Source organism: Gopherus evgoodei, chromosome 3, assembly GCF_007399415.2.
Source record: "Gopherus evgoodei ecotype Sinaloan lineage chromosome 3, rGopEvg1_v1.p, whole genome shotgun sequence".
In the NCBI taxonomy this organism is placed as follows: domain Eukaryota; kingdom Metazoa; phylum Chordata; order Testudines; family Testudinidae; genus Gopherus; species Gopherus evgoodei.
This window is the reverse complement of record NC_044324.1, coordinates 99,032,586-99,048,454: the sequence shown is the minus strand read 5'-3', so window position 1 is coordinate 99,048,454 and position 15,869 is coordinate 99,032,586. Positions and strand designations below refer to the sequence as shown.

Here is a 15,869-nt window from a genome sequence, read left to right as displayed (position 1 = left end):
ATTCATCAGGTGGCTCTGCCAGACTGTGAGCCATCTTAGACAAGTCACTCAGGTCCAGATTTTTAAAGGTATTTAGGCATTGCTCAATTCAGCATTGCTACTCCTTTCTGACTTAGGTCTTGTCTACACTACAGACCTATAATCGGTATAACTATATCACTCAGTGGGGTTAAAAATCCACACCCCTGAGCAATGTAGTTACACTGACCTAGCCCGCCCCCCTCCCCAAGGTAGACAGCGCTATGTCAGTGGGACAGCTTCTCTAGCCAACACAGCTAATACCTCTCGGGGAGGTAGATTAACTAAGCCAACAGGAAAGCTCTCTCTCATCAGCTTACAGCATCTTCATTAAAGTGCTACATCTCTGCAGCTGCACCAATACAGCATTTAAAGAGTAGACTTGCCTTTATAAGCCCGAGTCTTATTTTCAAATGTGACTTAGGCACTTAGGAGTCAGTGATTGTCAACTAAACTTAGGGCATGGCTAAACTTACAGATGTAGACTGCCAAGAGTTAAACCGACCCTTGGAGACACCAGCAGGGAAATCGCTACCGTGTGTTCACACTGTGTTCCTTGTGACTGTAGAGCATGTCCGCATTAGCAGCTCTTGCAATGCCACAGAAAGCAGTGCATTGTGGTAGTTATCTCAGTGTACAAGTGGCTGCAGCATGCTTTGGAAAAGGTTTGCAATGCCTAATGGGGCAAGCACAGCATCACATGATGCAGGTTTCCCAATCCCATTGTTCCATGGGCGTCCTATTAGCTTGCCAGCTGCTTTTCAAATGAGGAGGTGGGGAGTGTGAGAAGGAGTGTGTTGTGTGTATGTGGGAGGAGAGATAGTGTGTTTGGGGGGGCAGAGTGTGTCAGCATGCTGTCTTGTAAGTTCAGACAGAGGCAGGGAGAAGGGGGAAACCAGACATCAGCCCCTACTCCCTGCCCCTCTCTCTCTCACAAACACACACAAACACCTGTCTCTGCTGCAGGAGCATTCCACAGTAATGGTTTGCTTTGTGTCCTGGAGGAGATAAGCATGCCAGAAACGCAGCTTTGAAAGGGGATATCTGCATGCCTGCAGCGGAGTTCAAAACAATGACCAGAGTGACCACTTGACTTCAGGGGATTAATGCAACACATCGTCCACACTGGCACCCCGGTGCTCCAGCCCGGGCACTGGAAGCTCTATGGCTCTCATGGAGGTGGATTACCAGGAGCACTCCAGCTGCAGGGTGGACACCTCAGGAGTTATGGAGCCCGGGACTGATTTAATGGGCTCTAACTTGCAAGGGTAGATAAGGTCCTAGAGTCCCTTTTCCAGATCTGAAGAAAATCTCTTTAGCTTAAAAGCTTGTCTCACTCACCAACAAAAGCGGGTCCAGTAAAAGATATTACCTCACCCACATTGTCTCTCTGCTGAAATTAATGGCCATCATTTGCCCAACTGTGCATAAAGTGAAAGCGAACACTACAAATAAATGATGTTATCTAGAGACATGCTATGTGATTTAGTTACTAAGAAACAAAACCATGATTCAGCCTTGCAGATGGGAAGAGAAGGAAGGAAGAGGGAAAGGAAATCTCAATAGTTGTAGTTAGTAAAATAATTGATATAACGGCTGTTCAGGTATTAGGAAGCTTCTTTAATTTTGCACATTTTTGAATATGCAGATTGAGTAGACATCACTAGCTTATTGAATTCATTGATCATGGTATCATGACCTAGTACTACAAATTTTAAAATTTCCAATCAATGTCGTCGACATTAAAGTACTGTAGACTGTTTAGAGAAAAGATTGTCTATTGTTTGAAGGAAATCAAGAATGGTGTTGTGATACAGCATGGCCAGAGGGCAGCAGGAGAGTGTTAGCAGGGAGCCTTATTCCCTGCAAGGGGAGGAAGGTTTGCTATAGATTAACTAGAGCACCTGAAGCCAATTGGAGCACCAGCAGTCAGTCATGTGATAAACCCCCCCTGCTTCAGTCAGACAGTGTGGGAGTTGGAGCAGAGAGCAGTTTGAAGGAGTTGAAGAGAACAGTTTTGAAGAGAGACAAAAGGAAAGTTTGGAGGAGTGCTGCGGTGGGCTGAGAAATCCAAAAGAAACTCTAGGTAAGGGGCACCTGGCTTATGTACAAGGAGGGCAAGAAGCCCCTTCACAAGCTGAAGGGCAGGAGAGGGAAGTAGCCCAGGGGAAGGAACCGCTAGTTCAAGTGGTTCACCACAAACCTCAGGGCCCCTGGGTTGGGACCTGGAGAAGAGGGCGGGCCCAGGTCCCTCCCTCTTCACTCTCCTCCTCAAGGACACTAGTGGGGTAATTAAAATACCAGTTCAAAGGCAAGCAATGGTGCCCTGAACCTTCCCCAAAGAATAGAAAGCGCGAGACCCAGCATAACAGTACCGGCAATTTGGTGTCAAGCATGGGATCTGCGCGCTGGGGACTTAGTCCAGGGTTAGGCAAAACCCTCCCATCCTTAAGATGGACGATGTGGTCAAGGCCCTTATACAAGCCACCCCGGCCCAGCAGGAGGCTACCCGGGTCCAAGCAACCGCCCAACAGGAGGTGACTAGAATGCAGCAGGAGACCAATCATCTGTTGATGAGTCAGGCTGCTCAGGACTGAGCCCTGCTGAAAGACCTGGTGAACCAGATGGAGCAGAATCGCAACTGCGAAGGGACCCAGACCGTACGGGCTAGCCATTGCCTACAGAAAATGACACAGGAGGATTATGTGGAGGCATACCTCCTGGCTTTTGAAAGAGCAGCCCTGTGGGAGGCCTGGCCCCGAGATCAATGGTCTGGTATCCTTGTCCCATTCCTGTGTGGAGAAGCCCAGAAGGTCTACTACGATATGGCTGCAGAGGCTGCAGCAGATTATTCCCAGCTGAAGGCAGAGATCCTGGCCAGGTTCAGAGTAATGACGGCATTGCGAGCCCAGAGGTTCCATGAGTGGCGATATACGGAGGACAAGACACCCCAATCACAATTGTTTGACCTGATCCACCTGACCCAGAAATGGCTACGCCCTGAGGCCCTTAGCTCTGAGAAGATAGAGGTACTGGTATTGGACCGGTATATGAGGGGGCTACCACTAGGTCTTGAGTTGGCCAGAATGATCCCTCTACCTATGATGAGTTGGTCTCCCTCGTGGAAAGACAGCTGGCAGCCTGTGAACTGTTCCAGACCCCAGGCGGGGAGACACATCAATCCAGGAAGCCAACCCGAAACCCAAGGCCCCAGGCTGTCGAGAACTGTAACTGGGAGGAAAGACACCAAGGAATGGCTCGAGGCCAGGAAGGGATCTGGGGGTTTGGGAAGAAAGGTGGGGGGCCAGCCAAATAGCCCCAGGCAGAGGGTGACAACCGGAATAAGGGGGCGGTGTTATGCGTGTGGGGAATTGGGGCATATAGCAGCCCAATGCCCCAACAAGGAAGAACCTATGCAGTATAATCTGGGTGATTATGGGGAGCGATGTGGCCTAATTGGCCTGGTAGAGGTCACAATGACCTCACATGGATATACTAGACCAGTAAAAATGAATGGTAACTGTATTTAGCATTAGCTGGTCTGTTCCCACCAACTTCCCCGAGACCATAGCATTAATAGATTCCGAGAGTGCTGTCACGCTGGTCTCGGGGAAGTTGGTGGGAACAGACCAACTAACCCAGGCCAAAAACACAGGGGTAACGTGCGTACATGGCACCGTGAATTTTTACCCTACAATTCCGGTACGGATTGAGATCCAGGGCAATACTACCAGGGTTTCTGCAGGGGTGGTCCCCAAGCTCCCCTACCCTGTTTTGATTGGGAGAGACTTCCCCGGGTTTGAGAGCTTACTTACCCCAATAGAGCCAGGGGAGGGTAGCAACCCCCAGGCTGAGATGGAGGCAACTACAGATATCCTCATCCCAATGTTTGCCGAATTTGCTCCAGAGTTATTCTCATCCCCTGGAAAACCCCAAAGCTCTAGGCGAGAACGAAGGGCAGATAAAAGGTTAGGGACCAGGATTCTAGCAGAGAATCAAAAAACTTCCCTTGTGGGTAGGCGAACCCGCTCAGGAGACCAGGAGATAATTCAGGCCAAGGAAGACTCGGAAGCGGTTCCTAGCCCAAGTGGGAGCACCCCAGGGGGAAGAGTAGAAATAGGCCCCCTAGAATTAGGTCAGTTTGGTACTGCACGTGAGACTTTTGGGCAGGACCAGGCCGAAGATCCATTATATGCGAACGTGAGGGAGGAGGTAGTGGAAGTAAATGGTGTGCCTGTGGAAGGAAAAATCAAAGGCCCAAGGCCATATTATGTGCTCAGACACAATCTTTTGTACAGGATAGAGCAAATACGAGGGGAAGAAGTAGAGCAACTCTTAGTCCCACGGAAACACATAAGGGCAGTACTAGAGTTAGCTCACAGTCATCTATTTGGGGGACATCTAGGGGTAGACAAGACCCTAGATAGAATTTTAAGAAGGTTTTATTGGCCAGGGATACAGGCGGAAGTCCAGCGTTATTGTGCCTCCTGCCCTGAATGCCAGTTGCATAGCCCCCGACCTCACTTGCGGGCCCCATTAGTACCTTTGCCTATTATTGACGTCCCTTTCGAGAGGATAGCCATGGACATAGTGGGCCCATTAGAAAAATCAGCACAGGGCCATCAAAACGTACTAGTCATCCTTGACTATGCCACGCAGTATCCAGAGGCCATTCCTTTAAGAAACTCCACGTCCAAGGCAATAGCAAAAGAACTACTACAGGTTTTCACCAGAGTGGGCATCACTAAGGAGATCCTGACAGACCAGGGAACCCCGTTCATGTCAAAACTAATGAAAGACTTATGTGCCCTGCTCCGCATCCAGGCCATACGGACCTCAGTCTACCATCCACAAACAAATGGACTGGTCGAGCGATTTAATCATACCCTTAAAAGTATGATCCAGAAGGTGGTAGCACAGGATGGAAAAGACTGGGATACCCTTCTACTGTATCTAATGTTCGCTATACGGGAAGTCCCGCAGGCATCCATGGGTTTTTCTCCCTTTGAACTATTATATGGACGCCACCCACGTGGGATATTAGATATCGCCAAGGAAGATTGGGAGGAACAACCCAACCCAGGAAAGAATGTCATTGAGCACGTGACACAGATAAGAGAGTGAATAACTCAAGTAACCCCGATAGTACAGGAACATTTGGAAAAAGCACAAGAGGCCCAGCGGACATATTACAACCGTCGGGCGAAAGTATGGAGATTTCAGCTGGGGGAACAGGTGATTGTGTTAGTACTGACAGCAGAAAGCAAACTTCTAGCCAGCTGGCATGGAACATATGAGATAGTGGAAGCCATTGGGGAAGTGAACTATAAGGTTAGACAACCAGACCGCCGAAAGCCAGAGCAAATCTACCACATCAACTTACTGAAGCCCTGGCATGACAGAGAGATGTGTCTGGTCATTCGAGGAGCTCTACCTCAGACAGATGACCCACAGGGACAGGTAAAGATATCTCCTGAATTAACCCCAGAACAACGAACAGAGGTCATTGAAATGATCCACCGGAACCAGGACGTATTCTGTACACAACCGGGCCGAACGACACTAGTCCAACATCGTATTGTCACCAACCCCGGAGTAAGGGTGACGATAAGACCATACCGAATACCGGAAACTAAAAGGGAAGAAATTAGGATGGAAGTGAAGAAGATGCTGGAACTCGGGGTCACTGAAGAATCCCATAGCCAGTGGTCCAGTCCGATTGTCCTAGTCCCCAAGCCTGATGACACCCTGAGGTTTTGTAACGACTTCTGGAAATTGAATGAAGTATCCCACTTCGATGCCTACCCGATACCATGCATTGACGAGCTAGTTGATCAGTTAGGCAAGGCCCGATACCTAACCACTCTGGATCTGACCAAACGATATTGGCAAATTCCCCTAGCTAAGGATGCCAAGGAAAAGACTGCCTTCTCTACACCCGATGGCCTGTTTCAATACGCTGTCCTCCCTTTCGGACTTTGTGGGGCCCCTGCAACATTCCAAAGACTTATGGATAAGTTATTGCAAGCCAAGCCCATGTCAAGTATACCGCCGCCTATTTAAATGACATAGTCATACATAGCCCTGACTGGGAAACAAACCTAGAAAAAGTAGAAGCGGTGCTGGACGCCCTGCAAAAGGCCGGTCTCACTGCTAACCCTCTCAAGTGCATGATAGGACTAGCTGAGGCCAGATACCTCGGGCATGTAGTAGGGAGAGGTTTGGTAAAACCCCAGTGGAACAAAGTGGAGGCAATACAAGGTTGGCCTCGACCAATCCGCAAAAAGCAGGTCAGAGCATTTTTAGGGATAGTAGGATACTATCGGAGATTCATCCCTCATTTCGCCACAAGAGCAGGGCCATTAATAGATCTGATAAAAGCTCGGGGCCCCGAGATAATAAAGTGGACTGATGTGACAGAAGAAGCATTTGCAGATTTATGGACAGCCCTATGCTGCCATCCAGTACTCATAGCCCCAGACTTTGAGAAGGAATTCATCCTACAAACAGACGCCTTGGAGGTGGGGCTCGGTGCCGTCCTTTCCCAGATGGTAGGGGAGGAGGAGCACCCCATCTTGTACCTCAGCCGGAAGCTCCTCCCCAGGGAACAAAAGTACGCTGTTCTGAAAAGGAATGTCTGGCGATAAAATGGGATATGGAGACTCTCCGCTACTCAGACGGAAGCTCCTCCCCAGGGAACAAAAGTACGCTGTTCCGAAAAGGAATGTCTGGTGATAAAATGGGCTATGGAGACTCTCCGCTACTATCTCCTGGGGCAGTGGTTTACTCTCGTGACAGACCACGCCCCGCTCCAGTGGATGCACAGGAACAAGGAGAGGAAAGCCAGAGTAACGAGGTGGTTCCTCTCTCTGCAGCCTTTCCATTTTCAGGTCCAGCATAGAGCTGGAAGCCAACATGGCAACGCTGATGGCCTATCACGACAGCACTGCCTCTCGTCCCAAGTAGCCCAACCCCTTGGTGTTGAGCAGGGGGCGGGGGAAATATGCGATACAGCATGGCCAGAGGGCAGCAGGAGAGTGTTAGCAGGGAACCTTATTCCCTGCAAGGGGAGGAAGGTTTGCTATAGATTAACGAGAGCACCTGAAGCCAATTAGAGCACCAGCAGTCAGTCATGTGATAAAAACCCCTTGCTTCAGTCAGACAGTGTGGGAGTTGGAGCAGAGAGCAGTTTGAAGGAGTTGAAGAGAACAGTTTTGAAGAGAGACAAAAGGAAAGTTTGGAGGAGTGCTGCGGTGGGCTGAGAAATCCAAAAGAAACCCTAGGTAAGGGGCACCTGGCTTGTGTAGAAGGAGGGCAAGAAGCCCCTTCACAAGCTGAAGGACAGGTGAGGGAAGTAGCCCAGGGGAAGGAACCGCTAGTTCAAGTGGTTCACCACAAACCTCAGGGCCCCTGGGTTGGGACCTGGAGAAGAGGGTGGGCCCAGGTCCTTCCCTCTCCATTCCCCTCCTCAAGGACACTAGTGGGGTAATTAAAATACTGGTTCAGAGGCAAGCAATGGCGCCCTGAACTTTCCCCAAAGACGAGAAAGCGTGAGACCCAGCATAACAGTACCGGCAATTTGCCACAGTGTAGAAATAAGATCATTACTTATTCCTTATCTGAGTTTGACTTACATAAAAGAACTTATATTAGATTTTAAATAGGAATTGCTCACAGGCAAGACAGTGTTTTTATTAAAATATATATTCGCAATATTGTAAAAATCAAAATATTCTCCCCTCCTATGCCTACCTGATTTTGTTAATTGGGAACTATCCAAATCTTTAAAGAAAAGAAATATTTTTTCATAGGTATATCTTCATATCTTCATATCCTATCTCATAGAACTGGAAGGGCCCCGCAAGGTCATCCAGTCCAGCCCCCTGCCTTCACTAGCAGGACCAAGCAGTGATTTTGCCCCAGATCCCTAAGTGGCCCCTTCAAGGATTTAACTTACAACCTGGGTTTAGCAGGCCAATGCTCAAACCACTGAGCTATCCCTCCTCCTGCTTGAAGATCCTTGCAAAGACCAAACTCAGCCTTCAAATGTGATTTATAACCAGGGGCGGCTCCAGGCCCCAGCACGCCAAGCGTGTGCTTGGGGCGGCAAGCTGCTGGGGGTGCTCTGCTGGTCGCCGGGAGGGTGGCAGGCAGGCCGCCTTTGGTGGCATGCCTGCGGAGGGTCTGCTGGTCCCGCGGCTCCACAGCAGACCCTCCGCAGGCACGCCTGCGGGAGGTCCACTGGAGACGCAGGACCAGCGACTGGCAGAGCGCCCCCTGCAGCATGCCGCCGTGCTTGGGGCGGCGAAATGTCTAGAGCCGCCCCTGTATACAACTTCTCCTTAACACCATTAATTCCATTCATTCCACCACCAAATTGTTTTCTTTATAGCATACATTCAGCAAACAATATATCTTCCTACTCTCCTAAAAGACTTTACAATCTACTTGCATAGCTCCATTCAAATCCTAGTGAACCCTCTCACCCCAGTTACTACTTTTTTAAAAGATTTCCAGAAGTATTGTCACAGCAGCTGTCACTGAGAATAGTATTTGTACAGACAAGAACCCCCATAAAAAAAAATACGCTCACCATTCCTAGAAGGATCTATCTAGGAACTGACAGCAGAAGTGTCTCTGCTGATCTCAATTGCCATGTTAGGATTTAGGGAGAGAAGCAGTTTCCTAAATACCTGAATCCCAGAGCATTAGAGATTGTAATTAGTCCCTTGAAATACACCCAGAATCAAACAAGCAGTCAGTACACACCACAGAGGAAAGATGTTCCCATGTTCATAATGACCAGTCACAGAAGGTAAACGGCAGCAGCATGCAGGCAATATGGTCTGAAATAGTTTTATTTTTTTAAGCTACTCAATAAAGCTTAATGTTTGAGATATAGTGTTGCTGTATTAAACAATGAATTTTTGTAGCAGTGTTGCAACCTCTTAACACTTTGGTTGGCATGGCTTTTGATATAATGGTTAACAAGATTTCAAGGGACTGCCTTTGAGATCTTTACCTGTTACCTCAAATTTGTATTCAGATGGGAATAAAGACCCATTTGTAATGCTACAGGGCTGTATAGAGCTAGAAAAATCAATACTTCGGCAGTTAATACGAACTTAATGTCTACTACTCCAAACATGGATTTGCATGAGGGCCCTATACATAGTCTGCTGCTGGGTCTTGGGGAAATGAAGGGTTTTTATTTATTTTGCTTTGATAGCCAGCAAGTTACAACCTATCAGGATATCCTTCATGCATCACTTCCAGGTCGTACACCAGCAGCTGAGCAGTGCTGCTGTAGAGAGTTCATTATCCTACTGGCTTTATATTCCAGGGATTGGAAAGTTTCAGTGCTGTAGTTTTTTAACTTGAATTTTATTAACTTTTTTCAGCAAGTTGACCCAATAATGATATACAATATGAAAACATGATCCAGTAGCTAAGTAACATATTTTCAAATTCTGAATAATCACCACCAACTCAATTATACATAGCAGGTTCCCCGGCATATCGTGAACACATACAGTGAGATGAAGAATGATCCAGTAGTTAGGGCACTAGCCTTGGACTTACAAGATCTGGGTTCAATTACCTGTTCAGCCACAGCTCGCCTGTGTGACCTACAGCAAGTAATTTATTCTCCCTGCTTCAGTACATCCCTACTTAACAGGGATGTTGTGAGGGTAAATACATCAAAGATTGTGAGGCACTCTGATACTATAGTAGTCTGATAATGGGTACTCTTCCTTTAAACAGAGATAAAGCTCAGAAGAGATTAAGTATTGCAACAGGGGGGGCGGGAGGGCAGGGCAGACAGCTCCAGGTTTGCGGCAGCACTTCCGCAGCGGGCCCTTCACTCGCTCTGGGTCTTTGGCAGCGTTTCTTTCAGCGCAGCGGAAGACTCGAAGCATGTGAAGGACCAGCCGCTGAACTGTTGCCCGAGCCTCGGAGCGCTGCCCAGTGAATACAAGCGCTGCAAGTGGTGAAGGGGGGGGTGGGGGAAGCAGCAGTCGGCGGCACTTAGGCTGCTCTACCGCCACTGCTTCATTCTTCAGTGGCAATTCAGCTGCGCATCCTTCCCTTCGAGAGGGACCTGCTGCTGAATTGCTGCCAAAGACCAGGCCCTGCCCCAGGCCCCCTGAATCCTCTGGGCGGCCCTGTATCACAGTATCATTAACCAGCATATTGACTTAAACTTTAGCAATAAAGGGATACCACCATACTCTACTGTTGAAAGGATCTGCTTTTTATTAAAAACGATCTACAAGCTTCAACCTCTATGCGCTCTTCATTACCTTCAGGAAGAATTTAAGATATACTGTCTTATACTTTTGTCTGAGTAAAAAGCTGTAGATATTCATGTGACTGTCATCTAGAATTTAATGAGTGGTTATGCTTAGCACCTGAAAACTTTAAAATGATTCCACCTCTAGAGGTGTATTCCTAGGTATACACATATGTGTAGCATATAGAGTTAATGTGTATTGAAAGTTTTCAATTTGAACATTTAACCTTCTGAACCCACTTAACTATCTGCCTTCATTAGCAAGTCACTTGTAAGAGTTAAGCTATATCATATTTCAATTTCCAATTAGTTTTTAAGAATACCATTCTAAGTGTAAGAAAAACTAAGGCAGACAAGCACTTAACTATTCTTATGCTAGCTCTTTGTGCCCTCTAGTGGAGACAGAGTATATTTTGACCACTTCATTTGTCCCGATTGTTTTAGAGGAAGACCTACATACACTGTAAAATTGGAATGCAAAGGTCCAACCCAATTTAAATTTCATTTCTTAGCATAAGTGTCAAGACAATTCATTATTCAACATGGTACTGTGTGTGTTTAGGGAGGGGAGGGAAGAGAGATGAGCAGAGACAGGAAAAAACTAACACAAGTAGCAATATTTTTCTTTTCTATTAATTGAGCTTGAAATTACATAGCTCTTACCTTGTCTAAACAATCCACAATCCTTGCACAAAGAAGAGCTCCTGGCAGGTCAAAATAATTATCATAGCAATAATATTTAGCTGCAAAAGAAAGAAAAAGAAAAGTTGTTTTAAACTATGGTATATATTTTAACTGGGGGAAAAGTTTGTGTTTAAATGGTTAATTTTAAAGTTCCCATTGTGATTTTACTGGGATTGGATATTGGCCATTGGCAAATCTACTATCATGTTATTTTTTTTGAGAGACTTTCTTTTTCTGGACATCATTCTATTGGCGATAGAAAATTGCTACTCTATAGCAAATTACTAACATTTTAAAAATAAATATTAAGCCTCTGGATGAGATCCTCACCAGTTCAGGCAAAAAGGGCCAGAGTCATGTAACGGGGCTCTAAAAACGTTGATGAGTCCTGCTGGGGGAAGATTTCCACAGTGCAGAACTGAGGAAGACAGTCACAAGGCTGCCTATTGTGAACATCCTCACAAGTCCTGATGTAGGGGCATGTTAGGGGCAAGACTGCAGGCTACAGTGCTTTGGAGAGTCCAGGCAGCACTATGATCCATAGGACAGCCTGCTGTAACTCAGATGGGCATCTTGGACTAAGTATACTGGGGGCCTCTCCAGCCCTCACAGCAGCCCAGAATATGCAAGGTGTAAAAGTGGCTTGAAGACATCAAAATCCCATTTTGGGGGCTGAGTTCATGCTATGCCTTGCAGAGGAGCAGGTCTCTACTCCTGCAGACATATAAAGACATAACTACCCAACGTGGGTAGTTATCTGTATACATAAATGGAAGTACCTAGGAGTAAAGCTATGGATAAGATAATGATCTTCAGCCTGCAAACGCTTATATTTTATTGACTTAAGCATTTTTAAATCCTTATATATTTTGTGTGAAATCAGTGCTCCCAAAGGAGGCCAAGTTTATTTTATTTTTTAGTTAATAAAAAATGTATCAGAGCATCAAACCTCTGTGTACATTATAGATGACTGTAAAGACCGAAGTCCCTTATTTATCCACAAAATAGGTAAAGCGTATGAATGCAAGTTTCCCTCCTGAAATGGGAAAAAAGCACCCCCCCGCAGAAGAGAGTATTTCAGTCTTCTAGGCCCATGCAGTCCTTTACATTTATACTTAGAGGCTGTCAATGACAAGAATCCAGAGTAGTGAGTCAGCAATGAGCAAAATGTGTAATGATCTGCAGACTGTTTGTCCTAAATAATGCAAGATGGTGGTGTGACATTGCACTCCATATGTTTATGGAAATATGCTTATGAGTGTGAATATGATGTAACTGGAATATGCTTTATGCAAAAGGTTTCTTATAAGGTATCATAACAAAGGTTATAACCTACTGAATATATTCCTCCTATTTGTATGCATGTATCATTCTTGTATCTGAAGCTAGAAATATGAAGTATAACTGAGGTCCGATTGTAACTATGCAAAATGCAGGCTATTAATGGCGGTTTAGAATCTTGATGGCTCCCATTGACTAGGACAATTGGTTGTAAATGGTTTATTTGCCTGCAAGCCTTCCTGTGTAGGTGTGGGCCAACCCTGGAAGAATGGCGACTAGGGGTCTTACAGTGAAATGTGACCATGTCACATGACACCAGAATCTATTTTAAATCTGATACTTTTCCATTCAGAGGAGGGATGCAGACGCAGAGAGAAAAAAGTTTCCTGCCTTGTGCCAAAGCTATAAAAGGGAGTTGAGCAGGACAAAGTGGTCTGTCAGTCATGAGATAACCCCTGCTTACCAGCTGGGATGTCTGCTGAAACTAACAAGGACTGTACAAGGGGAAAGGATTGGGCCCACACTAGGAAGGAGTCTAGTCTGAAAGAAGCTTATTGGAACATCTCAGAGGGTGAGATATTACCTGTAATCAGTTTCTTAAAGTATTAGGCTCAGACTTGCATGTTTTTGCTTTAATTTTGCTTGGTGACTTACTTTGTTCTGTCTGTTAGTACTTGAAATCACTTAAATCCTATGTCTTATACTTAATAAAATCACTTTTTGTTTATTAATAAACCCAGAGTAAGTGATTAATACCTGGAGGAGCAAACAGCTGGGCATCTCTCTCTATCAGTGTCATAGAGGGCAGACAGTTTATGAATTTACTCTGTATAAAGCTTACACAAGGTAAAATAGATTTATTTGGATCCCATTGGGAACTGGGTGTCTGGGTGCTGGAGATAGGTAACCTGCTGACTTGTTTTCAGTTAAGTCTGTGGCTTTGGGGGCATAGACCAGACCCTGGGTCTGTGTTGTAGCAGGCTAGTGTGTCTAGCTCAACAAGACAGGGTTCTGGAGTCCCAATCTGACAGGGGAAACGGGCTCAGAGGTAATTTCAGCACATCAGGTGACAGTCCCAAGGGGGTCTCTGTGACCTAACCTGTCACAGGTGGTCTCAGTGTCTCTCTCCAAGGAATACCGACCCACCCCAAAGAAAAGCTTTACAACCAAAACAAGACCATCAGCTTGTTTCACATGGGGCAAACAGAAGTCAATCTTAACAGCTTCTGTTCATTGCTTGACATGGACTCAGTATGAACCTGAAAATTATAGGTGAAAAATTACATCTCATTAGCAGTCCCCACGACACCCAGTCCCTTACATTTTCCTAATTTAACAATATTTTAAGTGGTTTAAAGGAAACTGCATAACAGCAGCAAGCATTGCAGTAACCAAAACAGTTTCCAAGTTCATGAAGTCTCAGGTAAAGAAATTATTTATATTTACCTGAGCGGGAAACCATTCCACTGAAATGTTTTAAAGTGTTTCCATTCCCTCCTGCCATAACCTTCCAAGATCTCTTCAGGAGTCACACTCTTCGTACCGTGACTTGCCCTAATTGATGCACTGCGTGACAAAGGTTAAAAATATTTAAAATCATTCAAATTTCCTACAGTGCACATAAGTGTGTAATAAATAATCAAATACTGAGCTAAGCCATGTGACTGATCTCTCTCCCATTTCCTCTCCACTCAGTAATTTGTTCTTAGGGAAAAGGGAGAGGTCTCTCTCAAATGTCAGGCTTGATTCTCTCATGACCCGGAAGATACAGAATTTCTCTGATAAAACAATAGTGCCTTGCTGAAAATAAATTTACCAAATCTACTCTTTCATCTAAGGACATTTTCTTTAATGATACAAATGATTTTCCTCTGGTCTGACTAAAAGGAATAAGATCTGGAAAAAATATTATTTTTCTGCCATTAACATCAATATCTTTTGCAGCCAGTAATATGCCTCTCCAAACTGAGATCATAACCACTAGCCTTTTCCTTGTAAGAGTTCTTAACTGCACTGAGCATTCCTGTAGGCCCTTGGTGAAAAGGACCATCTTTTATATTAAATTTCAAACCTATACGGATATCTTCTATAATAGACCCAGTCACATTATTTTCAGGAGTGCCAGGAATCCATGGCTTGTGCCCAACAAACATATCTGAGGGAAAATATGCAATTTCTTCCTTCTGCAATATGTCAGCATTTTTTTCTGGACAGTACTGTGTGATTAGCCATTTAGGATTCTAATCCAGCGATGAGCTAAGTGCAGGAAGGTCCCTATGTCCATGTAGAATTCATTACAGAAGTACTGCTTCTTTTACAGTCAGTTTCTGATCCTCATCAGTTGTATGTAAAAGGTTTGTCCTTATTATTTAGCTTATGAAAAACCTCAATTTTTCTCCATAGAGAAGCTAAGGTGCATTCAGAAAAATCACTTCTCTTTTTTGTGATCTCAGACACTCCAATGTCTTTCCTAGCATCTCTTCCCATAGTGCCAGAAGAGACATGTTCCCATATAACTAGGGCCTTAACAAATTCACGGTCTATTTTGGTCCATTTCATGGTCATAGGATTTTAAAAATCATGCATTCCATGATTTCATATATTTAAATCTGAAATTTCAAGGTGTTGTAACTCTAGTAGTCCTGATCCAAAAGGGGAAGGGAGGGGGATCACAAGGTTATTGTAGGAGGGTTGTGGTATTGCCACCCTTACTTCTGCGTTGCGGCTGCACTGCCCTCAGAACTGGATGGCCAGAGAGCAGCAACTGCTAGCTAGGTGTCCAGCTCTGAAGACAGCACCACCTTCAGCAGCAGCGCAGAAGAAAGAATGGCATGGTATGGTATTGCCACCCTTACTTCTGCGCTGCTGCTGGTGGTGCTGCCTTCAGAGCTGGGCGCCCAGCCAGCAGCCACCGCTCTTCAGCCACCCAGCTCTAAAGGTAGTGCAGAAGTAAGGGAAGCAGTTCCACAACCCCCTACTCCTCCTTTCCCCCCTGCAGTTTTGAGTTGGGACAACCAGTTTGAGAAATGCTGGTCTTCCCTGTGAAATCTGTATAGGGTAAAAGTACACAAAAGACCAGATTTCATGGGGGAGACCAGTTTTCATGGCCCATGATGCATTTTTCACAGCCGTGAATTTGCTAGGGCCCTACATATGACAGTCTTTTACAAATTTTCTTTGTCTTGACTTCTACATATTGTGCTAAAATTACTGCTTAAATTCTTCCCTTCACTTGTGTGTGTTGTATGCTAAACCTCAGGCCCTGAACTATTTAGGCACAGTGGAGCAAGGAATATATCAATCATAAATGGTATGGAGAAAGAATAGGGAAGAGTTATTTATCCTTTCACATAACACAAGAACTAGGGGGTCACCCAATTAAATTCATAAGTGGCAGGTTTAAAATAAACATAAGGGAATACTTCACAAACACACAATCAACCTGTGGAATTCATTGCCAGAGGATGTTGTAAAGGTCAAAAATATAACTGGATTCAAAAAAGAATTTGATAAGCTCATGAAGGATAGTTCCATCAACGGTATTAGCCAAGATGATCGGGGACACAACTCCATGCTTTGGATGTCCCTAAAC

At 45.4% G+C, this 15,869-nt stretch overlaps 1 protein-coding gene across 1 annotated transcript in view; it reads right to left on the bottom strand.

Annotated features, from left to right (window-relative positions):
- Nucleotides 1-15,869, bottom strand: part of NT5DC1 (5'-nucleotidase domain containing 1) — a 238,906-nt gene that overhangs the window by 215,377 nt on the left and 7,660 nt on the right. The window contains 3 exon segments of the mRNA XM_030556165.1: nucleotides 10,976-11,055; nucleotides 13,724-13,748; nucleotides 13,750-13,831. Coding sequence (XP_030412025.1) covers nucleotides 10,976-11,055; nucleotides 13,724-13,748; nucleotides 13,750-13,831 — 187 coding nt within the window.